This window comes from Rhinolophus sinicus, linkage group LG02, assembly GCF_036562045.2.
Source record: "Rhinolophus sinicus isolate RSC01 linkage group LG02, ASM3656204v1, whole genome shotgun sequence".
Classification (NCBI taxonomy): Eukaryota; Metazoa; Chordata; class Mammalia; order Chiroptera; family Rhinolophidae; genus Rhinolophus; species Rhinolophus sinicus.
In genome coordinates, this window is record NC_133752.1 from 74,674,991 (window position 1) to 74,697,227 (window position 22,237).

At 32.6% G+C, this 22,237-nt stretch overlaps 1 protein-coding gene across 2 annotated transcripts in view; it reads left to right on the top strand.

Annotated features, from left to right (window-relative positions):
• SLC30A9 (solute carrier family 30 member 9) overlaps positions 1 to 21,842 on the top strand; it is a 64,919-nt gene extending 43,077 nt beyond the window's left edge. For both annotated transcript variants that reach the window (XM_019751918.2, XM_074324618.1), the window contains 8 exons: positions 1,869 to 2,004; positions 3,589 to 3,628; positions 4,453 to 4,524; positions 4,953 to 5,060; positions 7,306 to 7,471; positions 11,423 to 11,552; positions 13,384 to 13,497; positions 20,403 to 21,842. In XM_019751918.2, coding sequence (XP_019607477.1) covers positions 1,869 to 2,004; positions 3,589 to 3,628; positions 4,453 to 4,524; positions 4,953 to 5,060; positions 7,306 to 7,471; positions 11,423 to 11,552; positions 13,384 to 13,497; positions 20,403 to 20,447 — 811 coding nt within the window. In that variant the 3' untranslated portion in view covers positions 20,448 to 21,842. The remainder of the gene's footprint in view (positions 1 to 1,868; positions 2,005 to 3,588; positions 3,629 to 4,452; positions 4,525 to 4,952; positions 5,061 to 7,305; positions 7,472 to 11,422; positions 11,553 to 13,383; positions 13,498 to 20,402) is intronic.
• The last annotated feature ends 395 nt before the right edge of the window (positions 21,843 to 22,237 follow it).

Sequence of the window (22,237 nt, forward strand, 5' to 3'; positions counted from 1 at the left end):
TTATTGACTTGTAAAATCAGTGTGCCTTTTAGAATACATTATTTTGAATCATATCAGTTATTTGATACAGAGATTTTTGTTTGTTTGTTTCTTCTAACATAACCGGGTAAAACTTGAATTCCACATGCATCATTTTTTAAAACATAGTTCAGTAGTAGAATTTGATCAATCTTAAGGCCAAAAAAATGTGCTTTTATTTCTGTAAAAGAGTCTATTTCTGTGCTTTATATAAATTCCTCTCTCTACTTGAAAGCAAGACACTACTGTTTTCTTATAAATAATAACATATTTTGAATGTCCTAGAACTATGAATAAGCTAGTATAGAGAAAATTAGCTTTCTCGTCTGCTAATTACATATCATTACAATATTTTACTCTCTTAAAAAGTCTTTTTTTTTTCCTGAGTAGTTTTATACACCAAAAATCTAAAAACAGGGTAGAATTTTAGGTTACAAAGGTTTCTTTTCAAGATTTCTTCTCAATAATCTATTATACATTAGTGCTGCCCAGTAGAATTTTCTACAAACTCTATCCAATATGATAGTTACTAGCACAAGTAGCTGTTGAGTACTTGAAGTGTGGTTAGTGCAGTTGAACTACATTTAAAATTTTATTTAGTTTCAATTAATTTAAATTTAAATAGTCTTATGTGGCTAATGAGTTCTTTTGGACAGTGCAGATCTACAGAATTAAAATTTTCAATAAGAACCTATAAATTCCTAAAAGTCATGCCATTTAATTTAGATCTTAATTTACTTCAGGATTTTATTTTGTGTGTGTGTGTGTGTGTGTGTGTGTGTGTGTGTGTGTGTGTGTGTGTATCCTATATTACCTTGGGGGAAACTTTAGAAGACAGTAAATTTTCCTCCTAAATCAAGCTGGTAGAACATTGTCACATCTATAAAGCAAGTAAGAATTCCCTATGTCAAGATTACATGTTTGCAAAAAGAATGTAAAAATCAACTTTAATTAAGAATTCTTATTTAAATTTTCATCTGCCAGAGGGTACCATAGAATTTGGATTTGGGGGTAAATTTCCCAGGAAATGCTTTTTTTGGTGAATGATTCTTTTTATATCATAGTATGTCATATTTTTGAACTTCTTAATACTCAGTATTTTATTGGTCTATACAGCAGTACAAAATATCGCACATAATAAACAAAGATGCTTAAAAAAGAATTGAGATTTTAAAAAATTGTCATAAAACTCCCTGAAAAAAGGAAGCTCTTAGTCCTAATAATAGTAGTCAGTTACTGTTTGTTGAACTAATCAGAACCAGCAACAAGTATCCAACGTCAAATTATAGGTAATGTAAATCATTTATTGTCTATACAAGAAGACCAAAATAATTCAATTGGCTGCATTACAAGGAAATTTAAATGTTATCCTGTTCATTAAACATCTGAATGCATTTTTTAAAAAGATTAATTTTATCAGCATTTGCAGTATGTAATACCCCGTTTCCCCGAAAATAAGACCTAGCCGGACAATCAGCTCTAATGCGTCTTTTGGAGCAAAAATTAATGTAAGACCCAGTATTATATTATGTTATGTTACATTACATTATAGTATAAAGACCGAGTCTTATAATAAAATAGCACTACTAAATGAAAACAGACTATATGGAAAAAGGATTAGAAAATACCTGGATTAAATCATATTTACTTTTTTTATGTATTTCCAAAGATCTTGCAGTTTTTTCCACTTTATATATTGATTTTCTGATTAGATTTGAATTTGGCATTTACACTTTACTTAAATATAAAACCATAATATCTTAATACTGTGAGAAGATTTTTATTGACCTAGTAAACATTTTGAAAGGAAATCATTTGTATTTCTTGTAACTGTCATTTTTATATTTCAGGTACGGATTTTCAAATATGCGCTACATTGCTTCACTGATTAGTGGTGTTGGTATTTTCATGATGGGTGCAGGATTGTCGTGGTACCATGGAGTCATGGGATTGCTTAATCCTCAACCAATGGAATCCCTTCTCTGGGTAATCTTTCCAACCCCTCAGTTTTGAAGTAATATAAAATAGTGTTGAAGTACAGTAGAATGCCTTCGTAATACTGATGTTAAAGAATGGGGCTAACGTATACTTTCTTGACTGTGTCATTTAGGGGTATGTATCTGCAGTTGTGTTTTTTAGAACATCTGAACATGACCTCTACATCCATACGATTTAGTGATGTTGAACAAGAACAGCTCTGTAGGTACAATTAGTAAGCACTGTCTCCTTGGTTAAAATATTGGTCAGTTCCATTAATTTCTGTAGTTCCTGTTAAAGAACAAGAAGGCTTCTATTCCCTTTTAGTCCCAAGAATAATCTGTCAGTAATTAAAATATCCAGTCCCATGTGATAGTAACACGTTGGAATTGTATTTAAAGTTAAAGCTTCTCCTTTCCCTTGTCCTGGTAGGAAGCCTACACTGGAGGAATGGGAGGATGGGAGCATTCTGTATTTTCCCATCCAGGGCTTCTACCCTTATTTCCTACTTCCTTCCGGTAGGTTGCTTCTAACTGCATTGAAGGGTAGGGATAGGGGACAAGAAAGTACTGCAGTACTGGCATCAGTGTCGTTTTGCACTGGTTTCCTCTGGCCTTTGTAGAGATTTAAAGATTTTTTTTTTCCTGTCATGGGCACTTACTGGAGATGACCCTGCTTCACTTCACCACTCTGACTATTGCTCCCTTGACAAGCACAAACTGGTCACGTAGCACCCCTTCTTAGCTTCTGCATCTCATGGTGTAATTCCAGTCTGTTTCTGCTGCGGTTGCTTTGTGTTTGGTCCAAAAAGGTAATGTTGAAAATTCTACAGATGTTTGGTTTGAATTTCATTTAAATTTTTTAAAAATTTGTGTTACCAGGTTAACTCTTTCTATGTACCTTGGATTAAAGTTTCTCTTGACTGTTTAATTCAGTAGTGTCCTGGGACTGCAAAGAAAATGGTGTTCCAAAAAAATTGATTACTTTTTATAGCTGCTTATCTTTTGAATTAAGATTCAGGAAGGATTCTCTTGGTCCTGGGCATCCAAACAAATTCAGAATTTACTTGGGTGTGGATGTGGATCTTACTGCATCTGGTATCCACAACCCCAGATTTTAAATCTTTGTGTTCATTTTGAACTTCCAAAAAAATTTTATGCCAGTTAAGTAACTCTTTTATCTTTTATATCATGAATTTAGCTTAGGCCATGGTATAACATTCTGTAGAAAATATATACACCTATATATCAATATATATTGATATATATATATTACATATAGATATATATTTGTATATATAACATATGTATTATATATAGGCATATATATTTATATATATTATCTATATATGTATAAAATCTCTTCTAAGTATTAAAAAGTGAGATGGCCATTAAATTTTAAAGCTTTTATCTGTTTCCTCATGAAGATACCATCCATCTTGTTTTCCTCAGGTGAGGTGTTTCCGTCAAGATCCTTATCTGGCTTGGAATCAAATTTATGTTTCCATTTTAAACATTACAACTTTATACATGAACAGTTGTGATTCTTTAGTGAAATATTAATTTACGTTTTGTTTTAATATTTATTTTCTAGGCATATTGTATTTTAGCAGGATCATTGGTATCGGAAGGAGGTATGTACTGTCATAGTGTCACTTTATTCTTGATTTAGTAATATATATTCAGCAGTCCGTTATTATAGACTGCTGAGTTCCATTGATTAAATAAAACTGGGAATAGGAATCTAAGGTTTGTCTACTCTTAGGGACTAATTCTGTGTACAATGTGCTATGGTTGTTCCTATAATGTATGAGGGCAAGGGAAAAGCTATTTTTCTGTTCTTGAATATAGTATCAGAAAACTTACAACATTTGAAATGAAGACCATTTGAAATATAACTATATACTGAGTTTTAAAAATCAGGTTTTAGTAGCGTGTTAATTAGAGAAGGCTGTCTCTTCTTGTAATACAAATATTTCAAAGTTTCTGAAAGTTTCAGCTATAGTAGTATTATGACAGAAGTGCTACTATTATGTATGAAACTGCCTAATTTACTGCTTTACTCATAGTATGTTTGCTTCTGCAACATTGTCACTTTCTATGCAGTGTTTCCTTCATCTTTGACAGTCTATAAAAGGGTGATAACACCACCCGCCTCAAAAGGTTGGGAGGATCAAGTGATTGTGCTTAGTGTGTGGCCTGCCAAATAGTAGCTATCTAGTAAGTTAAGGTTGTCGCGGTAATGACATTTAAATTATTATGGTTAAGAAATATGGGATTCGTTATATTAATGATGATTAATTGGGATCTTGATAATGACTAATTAATACAGAACTTTTCCTTATTGCCAACCCTGGTCTTAGAATGTTGTGCATATTTACTTATCTTTTGAGATACTGTCTTTGAAGTTTAGAGGCATGAAGTTTCTTCCTTGCTAATGTGAATGCCTTTCTTTTAGCAACACTTCTTGTTGCTGTCAATGAACTTCGTAGGAGTGCACGGGCCAAAGGAATGTCGTTTTATAAGTACGGTATGTATTTTAGAAACCGGATGTATTATTTCATCTCCTCTAGTTGCTTAAAATTGCCTACTACTATCACTTTGTTCTTTATCAATATGTACAAAATATGTCTCAGTGTCTTCCTTATGTGTGGCTCTTTGATATACATTAGCTCTTTTAAAAAGAGAATGTAATGTGGTTTGAACATGAATACTTTATATTTGGGTTTAACTTAAGTGAACTACAATATTTCTGTATATGCTTATATAACTTGAGAAAGCAATTTGAACATTTAAGCCAAGAAATTATGTTTGCATTGAGCAGGCTTTTTAAAATCAGGATCTCATACATTTTTTAATCTTAATTTATCTTAATTTTAAATAGACATTTATTAAAATGTTTCCTGAGAGTATCAAGGTTTCAGAAAGTTTCCTTCTTATCTCTCCCCCAATGATAAGTAATGGAAAGTCGTGATCCAAGTACAAATGTTATATTGTTGGAGGATACGGCAGCAGTCTTGGGCGTGACAATAGCAGCCACTTGTATGGGCCTTACGTCTATAACAGGTAACTCTTCCTTAAATTACAAAGTGATTTATTTGTACTATGTAAATAATTCTCTTATATGTGAGAATTTTCTTTTGTATCATTGAAGAATTTTAAACCAATAGATTGTAGGATGCTAATTTCGTAGTTAGAAATAAAGATGGCTGTTAATTGAGCATTTCTGTAATGCTCTATAAACTTTTGTAACTGTGACTTTATAAATTACACAATCATTCTGAGCTTTAAGTTTTTTTTTACCTGTGGAAGTATTGATATTTGTCTTAGTGACCTCAAAAGCTTTACTAACATAATATACAAGACAGAAATGTTAATAAACTCTAAAGTTCTAAATAAATATATATTGTGGCTCTTGTTCATTTGTCTTTTTCACTGTTAGTGCCAATAGTAAGTGCTATTGCTTTCCTATTTCCTTGACTCTCAAGTTGGTTCCATCCTCATTTTGGTAGCTAGTTAAGTGTTTTGAAGGCCCGTACAATCCAGGTGACTAAGAAAACACAAAACTCTTTTTATTATTTTTTTCCTAAAACAAAAGAACCATTTAGTAAGCAAAGACTCAAATTTCTGAGGTTGGAATTTGCTTGGAATGGAATTTCTTCCATTCTTACCCATTTGTTCTATATTTAAAATAATTTTAGGTGGTGAGCTCTCACAGTTGTGCACTGTTTCTTAAAATAGTCTGAAATATGAATAGGACTTCCTCATTTTTAAATAGACATTTTAAGATTAAATGATCATGCTCTTATGTTCACTGTGATCCAGAATATTTCTGAAAGTTTTTATTGTTTTTCTGGTTGACTGTATTGTTTTAGATATTTTTTGGACATAAATTATTACTTAGCAAGAGTTTAGGCTTAAGAAAAGTGTGACTTGGTGAATAAGTCAACTTTTAATAAGTTATTTTCTTTTGCATAATGTTAGCCAGTCAAATCAAACTTATAAAATTTTTATGTTTTAAGAGTATTTCACATGAATTAAATTTATTTAAGTAGTTAAATTAATTCATTTAACTTAAATAACAGGCTAAGAAATCAATAAAATATTTTCCAGTTAATTCCTCGATTTCTGTAGGATTGTTTATACATATATATTTTTAAATAAAAATAATTAAATTTGGATTTCTAAGGAGCAATATTAAAGTTTGAACTCTATATGTAATTACAGACCTCCTAGTGGTTTATGTTTCAATGGATTATATTTATGTAGATCATTTTTAAGACTTTAGTACAGATAAGTGAGTTTACTTTTTAGTGTTCTATTTTGACTAAATGTTAATAAAACTAATATGATTTTTAAATAAAATGTATGTTTTACTAAGCATTAAGAGAGTTAAATATAATGTTGACATTTTATTTTTGGAATAAAAAGACTTCTAATCATAAAAGCCTGTGTGTAAAGTTTACTACAAAGTTTTAAAATGTAATATCTGTTGATATGTGTTATATAAATTAATCTGTACGTAAACCAGCTCTGCTCATTGGTTCTGGGAGAGCATTAGGCCCTAATAACTGACGGCAATTTTTAAAATCAGAATCACCTGGAGATTGGGAAGACACAGAATGCTAGACCCCCACCTCCACAGGTTTTGATTCAGGAGGTCTGGGGTGAGGCTTGAGAGTTTCTGCATTTCTGTTAATTTCTCAAGTGATGCTGAGGCCACTGATCAGGGGACCACGCTTGGAGAACTACTGCTCTGAGGTCCCCAGAGCATGCAAGGAATGAACTTTTTTTTCCTTAACCTAGAGTGGTATTAGCTATGTATCACCCTTGATTGAATAAGAAAAAAGTGACCCATATAATTTTTTATATGGCTTAATTCTCTCACAGAACCTTGGTAAGAGTAAGACACAAAAATGGTTATTTCTTTCAGCTTTTGATCTCACAATTATTTTGTCAACCTAGGCTAGGAAAAGTGCTATTGATGTTGCTAAAGGAAATGGACTCTTTATTGTATTATTAACATGTATATGAATTCTCTAAGCTGAAAGTGCCCTGAACCTCACCCTCACCCTCACCCATGTAATGACCAGGTGCAAAAAACATTTTAAATAATTAAACCCCATAATACTCATAGGTAATATGAAGCAAGTTGTATCATCCACATTTTGTAGTATGGTAAGACTATTAAGAGAACATCATTAAAGGAATTGGAATGAATTTCAAATCCCTTGTTTTACTGATTCTGGTTTTTTGCTCATTGAGCTAATAGAAAATGTTAATTTACTCACGTCTTACTTGCTTTATTTAGGCAATCCACTGTATGACAGCCTCGGTTCTTTGGGTGTGGGCACCTTATTAGGTGTGGTCTCAGCATTCCTCATCTACACTAACACAGAAGCACTCTTAGGGCGATCGATCCAGCCAGAGCAAGTGCAGCGGCTTACTGAACTCCTAGAGAATGATCCATCAGTAAGGTCAGCTAAATCCCATGATGCTGTTAACATTTACAAAATCATTAAGAAATTGAAATGCTTGGTTTGTAAATACTTGCAGAAGAAGTTTTGGAGCCCTATAGCCTTCAGAACTTTTAAATATATTACTTTTAGAATTGCATCCTTACAAGAAAGGAAGTATGAAAACATTTAGGAAACTCCTTTAAGTTTCCCTTTAAATTTTGTATGTCTAATTTTTAGAATAAAAAACAGTTAGATGATGTAATTGGAACAGAAGTTTGCAAAGTAGTTACCTCCTTAATGTGGAACCAGTTAAGTGGAACTTTAATATTTATATTTGCCTTATATTTGTATTATAATTACAAATTGAATATATTCAATTTAAGAAGACTTTTATTCATGGGGAATTGATTACCAAATTAAGTATAATTTATATTCCTTTTGAAAATAAACTTATTGTTTTAGCTTATTTTAAAAGTTTTTCCTTATACTCTTTATCTTTTAAATTATGTAAGAATAAAGTACTGAAAATTTAGGAGATAATCAGAAGAAATACAGAGTTCTAATAGTACTTTTCAGTGAAATTCAGTAGCGTGTGGTTTCAGGGTGAAGTGGAAGGAACAACCTTTAAAATCCCAATTTTTCCACTAGCTACATTTATATTTTAAACTTTAAAATAAGAATGTATTTTTCTTCTGTTACAATTAAAATCTTTAAGTTAAATCTTTTAAGAATGACCTGTATATCTGAATTGGCAAAACAAATGAGTAAATGATTACTAGATCTATATTCTAAGCCCTTTATGTTTAATCTTGAAAAGTAGTTACCTAGCTGTATCAAAATAGAAGTTGAGCATTCATAAAATCAGCATTAGGCTTAGTAACTTAATGTAAATTAATCTACATTAATATCCTTTCCTTGCGATGTCTTTGATTTTGGAATCAAGGTAATACTGACCTTATAGAATGAGTTGAGAGTGTTCCCTCCTGTTCTGTTTTTTGGAAGAGTTAGTAAAGAATTGATAATATTTCTTCTTTAAATGTTTAGTAGAATTCCGTGGCAGTGCCATCTGGGCATGGACTTTTCTGTGTGGGTTGTTTTTTGATTACTAATTCTATCTCTATATGTTAGAGGTCTGTTCAGATTATTTTTTTCTTCTTGAGTTGGTGTTGGTACTTTGTGTCTTTCTAGGGATTTGTCCATTACTTCTAAGTTATCCAATTTGTTGCCATACAACAGTTCATAGTAGTTCTTTGTAGATCTTTCTGTTTCTTTAGTGTTGGTAGTAATGTCTCCTTTCAGTTCTGATTCTAGTAATTCGAGTCTTCTCTCTTGTTTTTCTTGGTCAGTCTAGCTAAAGGTTTATCAATTTTGTTGATCATTTCAGAGAACCAGCTTTTGGTTGAATTCATTTTCTGTTTTTCTATTCTTTATTTCATGAATTTCTGCTCTATCTGTACAGTTTTCCTTCCTTCTGCTTGTTTTAGGTTTACTTTGCTTTTTCCAGTGTCTTAGGATGGTAGGCTAAGTTTTTGATTTGGTACCTTTCTTCTTAATGTAGCCTTTTATAGTTAATAAATTTCCCTCTAAGCTCTACTTTTGTCGCATCCTGTAAGTTTTGGTATGTTATATCTTCATTTTCATTCATTTCAAAGAAATTTCTAATCTTACGTATTTTTTATTATTAGTTTCAGGTGTCTAATCTCACTTTTAATTTCTTCTTTAGCCATTGGTTTTTTAGGAGTGTGTTGTTTAATTTCCATGTTTTTGGAGTTTCCCAAATGTCTTTCTGTTACTGATTTCTTATTTTATTCCAGTGTGGTCAGAAATTATACTTTGTATTATTTCTATCCTTTCAAATTTACTGGAGTTTGTCTTATGACCTAGCACATGATCTATCTTGGATAATGTTCCTTGTGCACTTGAGAATAATGTGTATTCTGTTTTTGTTGCATGGAGTATAATATAGATGTCTATTAGGTTTAGTTGCTTTATAGCGTTCAAGCCTTCTATTTCCCTGTTGATGTTCTTGTTTAATTATTCTATCCATGATTGAAAGTAGGATTTTGGAAGTGTCCAGCTAGTATTGTTGAATTGCCTATTTCTCCTTTCATTTCTGTTAGTTTTTGCTTCATGTATTTTGGTGTCCTGTTTTAGGTACATACCGGGGGTGCCAAAAAAATGTATACAAGTAGACACTTCGGTCAACGTTGCTCAAGCAGTAGTTTGCCATAATCAAAAGTTTCTGGATACTGATTGTAACCACTTTGAGCACTTTTTGTAATTACAGAAGTCAAACCTCATTTGTATTCATCTTTTGTTTTTGGTATATATTAAGTATTAGAATTTTAATACAATTTCCTTTCCTAAAATTTATATACATTTTTTGGGCACCCTCTGTATATGTTTATAATTTTGCATATATTGTTTATAATTAAAGCCTAAAAAAGGAGCTGCAAATGGAAAGATTGTGGCAAATTTTCAATTTTCTGGAAGAGTGAAGATCGGTGTATTAAATTGTTGGAAAAAATAAATGTAATAATCCAGAAAGTTCATACAGTTTTTAGACAATGTATTAGTTATCTATTGCTATGTGACAAATTACCCCAAAACTCAATGAGTTATAACAACATTTATTACCTCACAGTGGGTCAGGAATCCGGGCATGGTTTACCTGGATCCTCTATTTTAAGATTTCTCCCAGACTGCCATTGAGATTTTAGGTGGGACTGCAGTCATCTTCTGGGGATGGCTCTGCTTCTAAGCTTACGCATTTCATTATTGACAGGATTTAGTAATTTTTGCCACATGGGCCTCTCCAACATGGCAGCTTGCTTAATCAGAGTATGCAAGCTGAGAAGGCAATAGAAATTGAGGATGAACAAGATAAAAATCATAGATTAGTCATCTCGGCAATGGCATCTCATCACTTTCCATGTTCTGTTGGTAAAGAGCAAGTCACTAGGTCTAGCCCACATTCAAGGAGAGAGCATTGCACAAGGACTTTGAACACAGGAGGCAGGGATCATAAGAGCCATGACAGAAACTGCGTATCAGGTTTTTTTATCGGCAGTTAGTTCTATATAAGAAAATAAGGGAAAAGTATATTAGAATATTTTCACTAGCTGCTATTCAAGTATTAGCTAAATAATAAAGTTTATTAATATTTTATGAGGATTGAAGTAAATATGCTTTTTTTAAAAAAAAAATCAATAAATTATATAGCCTCTTGCCGATCTGGATTAGTTTTATTTCAACTTGGGCATATGTAACTATAAATATTGAATCATTAATTCTTATTTCCATCCCAGATAGTTGATAAATATGCTTTTTTATTTATATGGACAAAGCGTTTTAGACTCAATATTTAGTAACTTGCTCAAGGTCACTCAGAAATTAGGGTCAATATTTTAAGAGTACTTGGAGTCTCATTTAGGCTTGTTTTCCCAGTAGCTCTCTATGTCCCCAGGATTCAGTGTTTTCCTTTTCTCTTATATATCCTGTAAAGAGAAGATGTTATGGTGATTACCATGAAAGATACTAATTTCTCAACGGTTTTTTAGGAAAGATTGATTCCGGAGGGTTAGGGCAGGAGGATGAAAAACAGTTACGCTTGAGCATCTGCTTTCCATTCTGGGAGGCAAAATGGTATAATGGAAAGACCATCTGAATGACCATATTGTAGAAAAGCAATTTAAAGTTGATTTTTTAAATCTACCAACTTTGTAATTCACATGTATACAGATTACCAGAAAATAATTAAGTTTACACCTTTCTAAGGCATATAAACAGAGCTAAATGGACATTTGTTTGGAAAAATAATAGTTGGTACTTAATGGTGAACACTCTGAAAGCCATCTTAGTCCATTTTCATCACTGATAGAAAAAACAATTCTAGACTTTGTGTTATTAAAATTTATACGTATGTTGTGTGTGTATGCATAAATTTATAAGCATTGTTATTGATTGCAGGGCAATTCATGATGTTAAAGCCACAGATTTGGGATTAGGTAAAGTAAGATTTAAGGCAGAAGTAGATTTTGATGGACGAGTTGTTACAAGATCATATTTGGAAAAACAAGATTTTGACCAAATGCTACAAGTAAGTTTATATATTTATTGTTTTTTTACAAAGCCAACAGTAAAGAAAATTACTTTTTAGGTAAATGAGATAAAACTTTTCTTTTATAGCTCATAAAGTCACTTCAGCTTTCAACTTCTTAGGGTTACAAAATTTGACAGAGACCCTTTTATTTACTGTAGAGTGGGTTGGAGGAGACAACAGAAGTGCAAACTTATTATTAAAGTACTTGTTATATGTGCCAGGCATTTTATATATGTTATCTTACTTACTCTACCCTGTGAGGTAAAGAAATAATATTTCCATTTTTATGTATGGGCAGATTGAGACACAGAGAGATTAAATAACTTGCCTAAAATTACAGAGCCATGATATGGAGGCTCATATGAATGCAGATCTCTGTGTCTCCAGAATCGTGCTTTTTTATTAAGACTAGTTTAAACGAGAATTTACAGAGGATAATATAATGAACAGCACAGAGGTTATCACTTGCCTTTGTCAAATTCTAATATTTTATCTTACTGTATCTGTTTAAGATCTTAAAGAAATCATTACAAAAACGGTTGAAGTCCTTGTTTTCTCATTCTAGATCCTATTCTCTTCCCTCCGTCCCTAAAACTAACAATCATCCTGAGTTTAGTACCTGTCATTTCTATTTAGGTTTTTATACTTCTCAATATATTTTTTAGCATAATATATAACAACATTTTGGATGTTTAAAAATTTAGATGAATGGTATCATTGTATGATTGCCTCTGCAATTTCCTTAACAGCATATTTTTGAGATTCTTCCGTGTTAATATATATACCTTTAGTTAATTTACTTTAATTACTATGTAATTTTCCATCTTGTGAATGTCTTCAATTGATTTATCCAGTCTCCAGTTGGTGGACATTTATATTGTTTCCTGTGTTAAACTGTTAGAAACCTGCCACAATGGCATTCTCATACATGTTTCCTTGTTCACATGTACAAGAATTTCTTTAGGGTAATGTATAGAAAGATTTAAAATAGACGATACATTGGATAAACATATCTTCAACTTCTCTAGACATTTGTAAATTTTTCTCCAAAGTGAGTCAATTTACCTTTTATCATTAGTATATCAAATTTCTATTACCAGCCTGTTGACAGAGTAATTTCTTACTAGACTGTTGACAGAGTTTTAAAATTTTTGTCATTATAATAGGTGTGAAATAGTATCTTGTTTTAATTTATATTTCCCTGGTAGTAGTGAGGTTAATAAACATTGAAATTCATTGACCATTGGAATTCCCTCTACTTCTTTGTTTAATTTCTGTTATTCTGACAGATTTGTAAATACTTTTAATATGGTAGATACTAATCCTTCCTCAGTTGTGGATCTGCACATATCTTTTTCTGGTTTGTAATTTTAACGTCAGATTTGTAATCTTTTTCTCTATGCATTTTATTATCTTGCTTGAGAAATGCTTGCTTATCCCATTATAATAAAAATACTTTTTTTTCTAGAAGTTTTATGTTTTTTTTACCCTTAGGTTTTTAGTACACTTAAAATTGTTTGTTTTGTTTAATGGTTTGAGGTAGAGATTTAATATAAATTTTTTTCTTATAGAAAAATAATTGCCCTGACACTACTTATTGAATAGTCTATTCTCTTCCCACTAATTTGTAATGTTGCCATAGTGTAGCCTTGTACTCAGTTTTTTCTTGAATTTAAGTTTTACAGAAATAGGTGGTTCATTGCCAATAGCTTGAATGTTTTTCATTTTTCATTAAATTTAATGGTGTTATAATTTTTTTCAAGAAATCATCAACTTACTGGTACGATTTTTAAAAGTATTTGTTTTCTTGCTATCATTTTTTTAATAGGAAATTCAAGAAGTGAAAAGTCCTGAAGAACTAGAGACCTTTATGCTTAAACATGGAGAAAATATTATTGATACTTTGGGAGCTGAAGTAGATAGACTTGAGAAGGAACTGAAAGTAAGATATATGCATAATAATAATAATATAATAATGTCTATTTCTTGAGTATTTACTCTGTGTCAGACACTATCCTAATTGTATCACATCTATCCTTATTTTCTCAGTAACCCCATAATGTATTAGTAGCTGTGGGCGAGAAAATGATTGGGGTCGAGAATTTGGATAATTTGCTCAAAGAAATAAAGGAATTGGGATTTGAACCTATGTGTTCAATTCCAAATTCCGAACTTCTAGTCACTATTCTGTACTACTTGCTTCGTTTCTAAAATAATCAAATGTTTTTTATTTGTTTTTAAATAAGAAGCATTTAGAAAGTTTCTAGAGAAAGGTGAAAAGAAAACTATAGACTTTTCAAAAGTTAGGAAAAAATAACATGTGACCTTAAACATATACATACATCTTGCTTTTAGTCCATCTGACATTACTTTATATTTTCTGTTTGTTTCTGTTCAGTTGGTGATCATTACAACCTATTGGTTATTTTACTGAAATACTACTTGATCAGACTGCCTTTAAAAAAATGTCTCAGTGCTCTCCAGTTGTCATTTATTGACATTGGAGTTCTATTTGTTTGTAGTGAATAAAACTTGTAAATGATCTTAATATACATAGCTTATTGAAGGCAATGCCTTTTCTTCAGTTGATGTTGACCATTCTTTAGTTTTGCTTAAAATTAAAATGAAACATGAACAAAAATTGAGGGGAAACATTTCTATCACTGCTTTATTATCCTTTCTTTTAGAATCTAGATATCTGATCAGATTAATAGAATCATTTCAAATAAGATGATTTTGTTAATATTATCATTCATAAGCTTTATCAGGCATTAATTTTGAAATTTGTAGATGAGCAACTCTCAAAAATTTTGGTCTCAGGACACTTTACATTCTTAAAAATTTTGGAGAATCCCAACAGCTTTTATTTGATTTATATTTATTGATATTTACCAAATCATAAATTAAAATTGAAAAATTTTTTAAATAATTATTTAAAAACATAATAAACCTATTTCATGTTAGTATAAATAACATTTAACCTAAAATACCTGTTTTCCAAAATGAGAAAAATAATGAGAAGAGTGATATTGTTTTGTATTTTTGCAAAAATCTAAGACAGCTGGACTCCCATATCTGTTCTGCTTTCAGTTTGCTGCCATATATTGTTTGGGTTGAATATGAAGAAAGGGAGGAGACTTTTTAAGTGTTCTGGTAGCCTTTTCAGATAATTGTGATATTCTCTTTAAATATTACACTAAAACCTGACAGCATCTTAAAGTTTAGTTGTAATGTGGAATCTGAAACTATATCAATGAACTTTTTATATACTGTTCGTGTAGGGGGCACAGTCCACAAGACCACCCTCTTTTCTAACACCAATTGCAGAGTTAGAGGGGTTCCTAAGAGCACCCTGAAGTTAGGAAATTCACTAGGACTCATAGAACTCACTGAATGCTATTAAACTCACAGTTACATTTTATTACAATGAGAAGATACATATTAAAACCAGCCAAAGAAAGAGGTACATAGGTCAGAGTTACAGACACAGAGCTTCATGTGTCCTCTCCCCATGGAGTCATGGACAGTATTTCTTTCCTGGTAACAATGTTTGGCAGTTTGCAAGGAGTGTTGCCCATCAGGGACTCTCAACTAAGCCTTGGTGTCCAGAGATTTTTATTGGGCTTGACTGCCTGAGATGACCTTTCATCTTCAGCCCCTCCTGGAGGTAGAGCAGAGACTGTGGCCAAACATAAGCAAAGACATAATTATCAGGCAGGATAGGATGTCCCAAGGGCCTAAAGATCATCTCCCAGTAGCCAGCAGGCAAAGGCCAGAGCTCTCTTTGGGTCTGATTAATTCTCTACACTATTAATATTACAATCTGGTGGTCAATCGGAATCAGTCTTTTACCCATGCAACAATTCTTTCACATTATGAATTGTTCATTTGGAAAATAATTGGTTGACAATTTATGCACATCTTTCAAATGTTACATTTCTAAGTAAAAGCTGTCAGGTGCACAGTGGTGGGTATGAGTTTTCTAACATTCTAATTTTCACTTGAAAGCTTGAGTTTTATCATTAGCAACAAATATTTTTAGTTAGTTTCTTTGAAGTAACAGACCCATTTTGTTAAGTTTTTAGCAGATGCCTGCCAAATTCCCAAATTTGAATAACCGTAGTTTCTTGGTTATTCTTTTAAGTAAAAGTGGTGTTTAGATAAAAAAGCATCTGATTCAGCTCGTAACTCAAGCAATCACAGTCTTTCTCCTTGTGACAACATCAGACTTCAGTATGAAGCAAAAGGGCTTGTACATACTTTCCATTTTGTCACAGAATATTTTTTAAAGTGTACTCAGGGGTTCAGGTTTAATAAGCCAGTACTTTTTACTACTTTAAGAAGGGCATTTTAAAGTGAAATTACCTCTTTTGTTTTTTTAACTGTGAGTGGCAGTAAAGGAACAAAATGACTACCAGTATAGTTTGGTGCCACTTGCCTTGAATTTTGTGAAGGTGCCAGCAGTTTGATCCACCATTGCTTTTATGCCATCCGAGGAAATTTCAGCATACTAAAAAAAGCAAATAATATCTTAGTGTTTGTTATTATGAACATAGTTTTGACCTTGGGGTCCTCCTGAAAAGGTCTCAGGACCCCAATTATCCTTGGAGCATACTACTTTGAGAACCACTCTTCTAAATAAAATGTGAGGTGGTTATTTTTGTGCAGAGTGACACAAGAATGAATAAACTTTGCTTTTCCATTCTATCTGTTCTTATCACCCTAGCAAGGAAAATAATGAGCTTTTAAACTAAATATTTTAGTTTTACTTTTTAATAGAAGCAATAAGTCAGAAATCAGATTTAAGAATAAATACTGTTGTGGCGTGGAATTAACCCCTGGTTGTTCGCAAAAGGTGAAAGCATTCACAGACTCTGCAAAGTGGGAGAGTAAAGGAAGTTTTTATTAAAGTTAGGGCAGAGAGGAGTGCCCATGACAGTGTCCAAAGATGACGGCTGTCTCTGGTAGTAAGGAAAGAAACACTGGTGCTGGGGGTAGGGGTGGGAGGGGGCCGGGCCAGAGTCTGATAGGGACAGCTGCTGAGACAGGAGTAAGAGAAATGGTAGCAGAAAGGAGTTTGCCAGAGCAGTCTGATAGCTGCTGCAGGTAAGGAGAGAAACAAAGAGAAAACAGATGAATATCAGGATGGATCAAACTGCAAACAAACTGAGTCTAATTCCACGTGGCTAGATAGCAAGCTATGTGGTGAGTCAGACTGCAGCTAGCTCAGCCCATGTTACTGATTTACTGAATTTCACCCTTACAAATACCAAATTGATCATTCTCAACTGTACTCTTATCATAATCAGATAAGCTTATTGTTTTTGTTAGCTTTGTGTTTTAATTAGAAGCAATTTAATCATTAATAGTTTGAACTATCTCATAAGTGTTTTTGATTTATATAAGTCTTTCAAACCAGGATGCCAAGTTTTCAGGTGGAAACATCTTTGACTAAGGTATACGAGGATAAGTAATCTTAAGTCAAAGAAAGTTCTTCTAGGACACCAAAGGGAATCCATGAATGTAATTCTTCTTTCTTGTCATGAAAATAAACTGATTTTCTTTGAAAATCAAAACATTGTACACTGGCATATTCCCTCCCTTTTAGTATCTAAGCATGGTTGCCTTCGAAGTTTAAATTTTAGTAATTGTTGAATTACTTTGGAACGTCCCACTCAGTGATAAAATTCTGCACTGGAATAGCAATGTGTTGAGTAATTAGAATAAGTGATATTTTTAGTAAAGATGATAAAAATAATAGAAGCTTGTTTATAAAGTCCCATGTTACAAATGTGAGAAACATTATTTTGAAGTTCTTTGAACTGTTAACGTAAAAGGTTTTTTTTGGTTCTACCTCTATATTTCAGTCTATGGATAGACTCTTCTCTCTCCCTCCATGAAGTTTTTTTGTGTTTGGGAGGAAATAATTCTATTGGAATTGATTCAGTGGGAAGATGTCACAACATTTGCAAATTCCTAATAAGTAATGTTCCAGTTAAATACACTGCTCTTTAGCTTTTGCTTCTGTAATTGAATCCCATAGCATTTTCTTACCTCAAGAGTGCAGCATTACAAAATAAATTACATAATTTGGTTTTTATCTCTCCATAATATGAGTACTGGAATAAAATCTGTGGTATGTAAAATGTTCCAATTTGCATAGAGCAGTGCCTGGGACGTAATAGATTAATAAGTATTTGTTGAATAAATGAATGAAAATTACAAGTTGTACACCAATTATTGATGTTCAATTCTACTTAACAAATATTTTTTCAGTTTGTTATGTACATAGTAGCTTGTTAGGCACTAAACATTAAAATTTAAGGCTATTAATCCTATTTTTTTAATTCATTCATTCACTTAGCAAACATACTTATATATCTACTTTGTATTGGGCATATTTATTATATTTTAGGAATTTGATTTGTTTTCTCTCTGAAAATTATTTTTTTAAAAAAAAGCAGACTAACTTTTTGGTTTATTTTTCTTGAGATCAGATTGTTATTAGCACACATTTGTTATATAGTGATTTTAGATAGAATAACTTTAAACTTTCCATGAAAACTAAAATTTTTCAAGTCATACTGGAATGGGTAACAGTGAATGGAGTGGGAAAATAATATTCAGTTTCATTTCTCTTTGAGGAAATCTTTTTTTATTCCATATTGAACTTAAGGAGTTTCAGATATACTTTAAGATAAAGAAAACATTGAAAAGAAAAGTGTGCCTTCCTCCCCAAGTTTGGGGGTCCCTGGCCATTCTTGCATTAGAATCCAGGAGAAAGTATCCCCAGCTACACTTGAACAACACAAGTTATAAGAAAAATCCCAGTGCATATTCAGTAGAATGCTCTAACTGGAGCTAAACTCCAATATTATACCAAGTTTTGTCTTTATGACTGAATTCCTTTAATATGAGGAATATATAGATGTTCCTCGGATATTTTTAAAGCTAGAAACGATTGATCCTTACTGGTTATCAGAATCACTTAGAGAAGCTTTTTTCCCTTGCGATTTCTACAATTTTAGTCAACTAATATACAAAGTTTATGAAGTCAAACAGAACTGAAAAGCTTATAACAGAAATAAGTGTCACTTGCCTCACCCTCCTCAATTCTTAATTCTATTTCTCAAAGATAACCACTTTTAATACTTTTCGCATCTTTTATATTTACTGCCATATTTTTACTTAAAGTCTTAATACTGCCCCTCTTGATTTCAGCATTATTTTGTTTTTGATAGGTGTAGATTTTGTTATTTTATATACTCTCTTCTATCCTCTATTCTGACAATATCATTATATTACATTTTATTATACTTTCAATTCCTCCAGAATTGAGTTAGGTGTCCTTCCTTTATATACCTGTGGGGGGAAAGCCAGAACCTTTACTTTGCTCTATAGTAGCAGAATATTGTAATTGCCTGCTTATTTACCTCTGTCTCCTCACCTTACTAAACATTAGTTCATTGAACCAGGTACTATTTGTTTCCTGTAAACTGTTGTATACTTCAGTGCCTGGCACAGGACAGGCATGTAACAAAGATATCTTCGTTGTTATTGAAGTTCTGTAAGCTGGCATTTAAGATTTTTCACAGCCTGGCTTCTGCCTCCCTTTCCAGCCTCATTACCATCTTGCCCTTTTCATAGCTGCTGTGCTAACTATACCATACAGTCAGTACTTACTTTCCAGGCTCTCTGACTTTGTCACGCTGTTTTCATCTGTCTAGACCCTCTTCATCACCTATCTGGGAAACTCAGCGCCTTCAAACCTTGCTTAGATGCTATGTCCTCAGTGAAGTCCTTCTGGATCTCATGAGCATAAGTAATAGATCGCACATTTTTGTTCCCAGAGTTATTGTTTAGTACATTGTAATAGTGAGGAGCTTGAGGTCTGGAACCAGGCCTGGAATCCATCCTGGCTCCATCACTTACTAGCTGTGTGACTTTGGACAGTTTAGATTATTTCTTCAAACTTCAGTTTTCCCATATGTAAAATGGAAATAATTGGGTTATTATGAAAGATTGAAAAGTACATGCACGTGAAGCCTTTTACTTAGCATAGTACTTGACAGAAGAATAAGTGCTCATTAAATGTTAACTGTTATTATTAGCTATATGGTGAGTACTTAAGCTTGTAGATGGTTGTTGCTGCACTTGTGTTCCTGGTTAAACTGAGGCCCTCAGGGTCAGGAACAGAGTCTTACTTAATAATCATAGTTCCACTTCCTAGCACAAAGCCTGGCCCAAGACTAAATGGATTGTTACTAAAATGAGTGAATATCAGTGTATTTTTTCTTTTTCTTTCTTTTTTCTTTTTTTAATTGGGGAATATTGGGTAACTGTGTTTTTTCGGACCCATCAGCTACATGTCAAGTCGTCGTTTTTTCCATCTAGTTGTGGAGGGTGTAGCTCACTGGACCATGTGGGAATTGAACTGGCAGCTTTGGTGTTATGAGCACTGTGCTCTAACCACTGCGCCAACCGGCCCACCCAGTGTATTTTTTCTGATTGTTATTGTTTTGCAGTGATTTTCTTTTCACCACAAACAAGCATATGTCCAGTGCTTTGCAACGGTTGGCACATACTAGATTCTTAATCCATTGTTGTATTAATGAACATATAACAAAACTCAGGGGTATGAGACTACTTACTGTGTCATTTATAGTGTGTTTGATCTTTTTATCTATTGATCTTATTTTCTTCCTTATGCAAATATTTCTCTTGCTAGTATGCTACAAGGAAATACTTTGACCAAATGTTTTCATTGGCTTTGGTGATCAAAAGGAATAAAAGGAAACAGAAGATTCTGTTTCACTGAGTAATGTGGTGGTGTTTTTTTCCTTCCAGAAACGAAATCCTGAAGTTCGACATGTAGATTTGGAGATATTATAGATTTGATGGAATGAATCACCCTGGAGGGAGCTTGGAAACAAGTTTGTCGAGCCTACTCTCCCACACTGAAGGAGTCAGCGCCGTTCAGAAGCCATTTTTCGTTTTTAAGATGAAGGAAATATTTTATGTAAAGGGCAATTCAATGGTCCACAGAAAAAAACTACTTTGTACTTTTAAGAGATGTGTTACAAGTTGAAGCAATTTGGAAATCATGTTTTTATGTTTTAGTAGGGACCACTTTTGTTACTTAAATTGATCTACTTTCTCATTTTACCCTGTCCGGGTATATTGTACCTTGCAATGATGTTTCCTTTCTTCACTTTGGTAAAATAAGCAACATCCATAGATTTATGATTTTTAATTTTGTTTCCACTGAAGATTTCACTCCATCAAAACCTGCCAATCTTGAACATGCTGGCTAAATCTTGGTTTGTGGTTTTTAAATAGTCACTCCATTTTAAAGTCTGTCTTTCCTTATAGAATGTGGAAATGATTTCTACATACCTTGTAATTTTGCCCTGAGCACTAAGAGGAATACTCTCTTAACCTGGTTACCCATAAATGTTCATTCCAGAATTGGCCTAGTTACTGAATTGAAGGAAGGCACTTCAGTACACTCTTTTAGGTCATAGTTGCTATTTTCTAAAATTCCTTATCTCTCTTTCACTTTTTTTCTTTACTTGGTTTAATTTTTCTAATGGTAAAATAACCCTAGATAGTTCCATGGGCCAGTGTAATGACTGGTTTTTTTGTTTTTGCTTTTTAACTGGCTTCAGTGCCATAATGTGTATTTTCTAGGAGATGATGCATTTATAAGTACTTTGACATTCTGTAAAGTGGACTAGAAATATTTATAATTTACAGACAGAACAGCATTTTATTTTTAATTTATTTTTAAAGAGGCACTACTTATGTAAATCTGAACTGTGGGATATTTCTTGCTCTAAGAGAAAGAGAAGTAAATCTCTTATGCAGAAACTTGTGGCCATGATTTTGTATAATATCATAAATAGTGTGTCTGTAACATGAGTTTCTTACAGTTACACATGGGCATTTAGTATAATATATGACTATAACTGTATGTAAGTAGCTTTCTAATGATCATAAGGTATCACGGTGAAAAAACATGCAATTCAGTAATTGAAAGTTTAGTGCAAAACAACAGAGTTCTGTCTCCATTCATCAAAACAACTCACGCACTTTAAATTGTTCAGGTAGCCGTGAGCATTGTCCGTGCAAGGGTGTGGCTAGGTGATCTCTTGCTGAATAAGTGAGTGCTTAAGATGAGCACCTAACTACCTGTGTGAGGTCCGTGTCTAAATACTTACTTAGATTGAAGTTTATAAACTACAGCAAATTGTAATGCTGGAAACAGAAAATAAACATTTGATTGAAGGGGTTGTAATGGTAATTTTTTATCTAGAAATGTCATTTACTGGAAAATTTACATTGGTGTACTTTTTTTACCATTATAGAACATTTTGCATGCCGTACATTCTAAGTGAAATAATATTCCAGTTTGATTTTTTAAGATATAAAATTGTTATATATATAATTTGATTCTCTTTGTATGGTTTCAAATTCTTCACCTTTACTTTTTCCTGAAACATTTTTTTACCCGTTGTAATTCACTCTATATACTTTTTCTATCTTCTTTCTCCCCTTTCCCACCTGACATTTGTTTTTCTATGTCACTGCCATATGGGAAGGCACCAAATTATATCCAGTTCCCTCCTAGTAAAATTACTCTGAAAAATTTCACGTAGCTAGACAAGAATAATTAACTCATT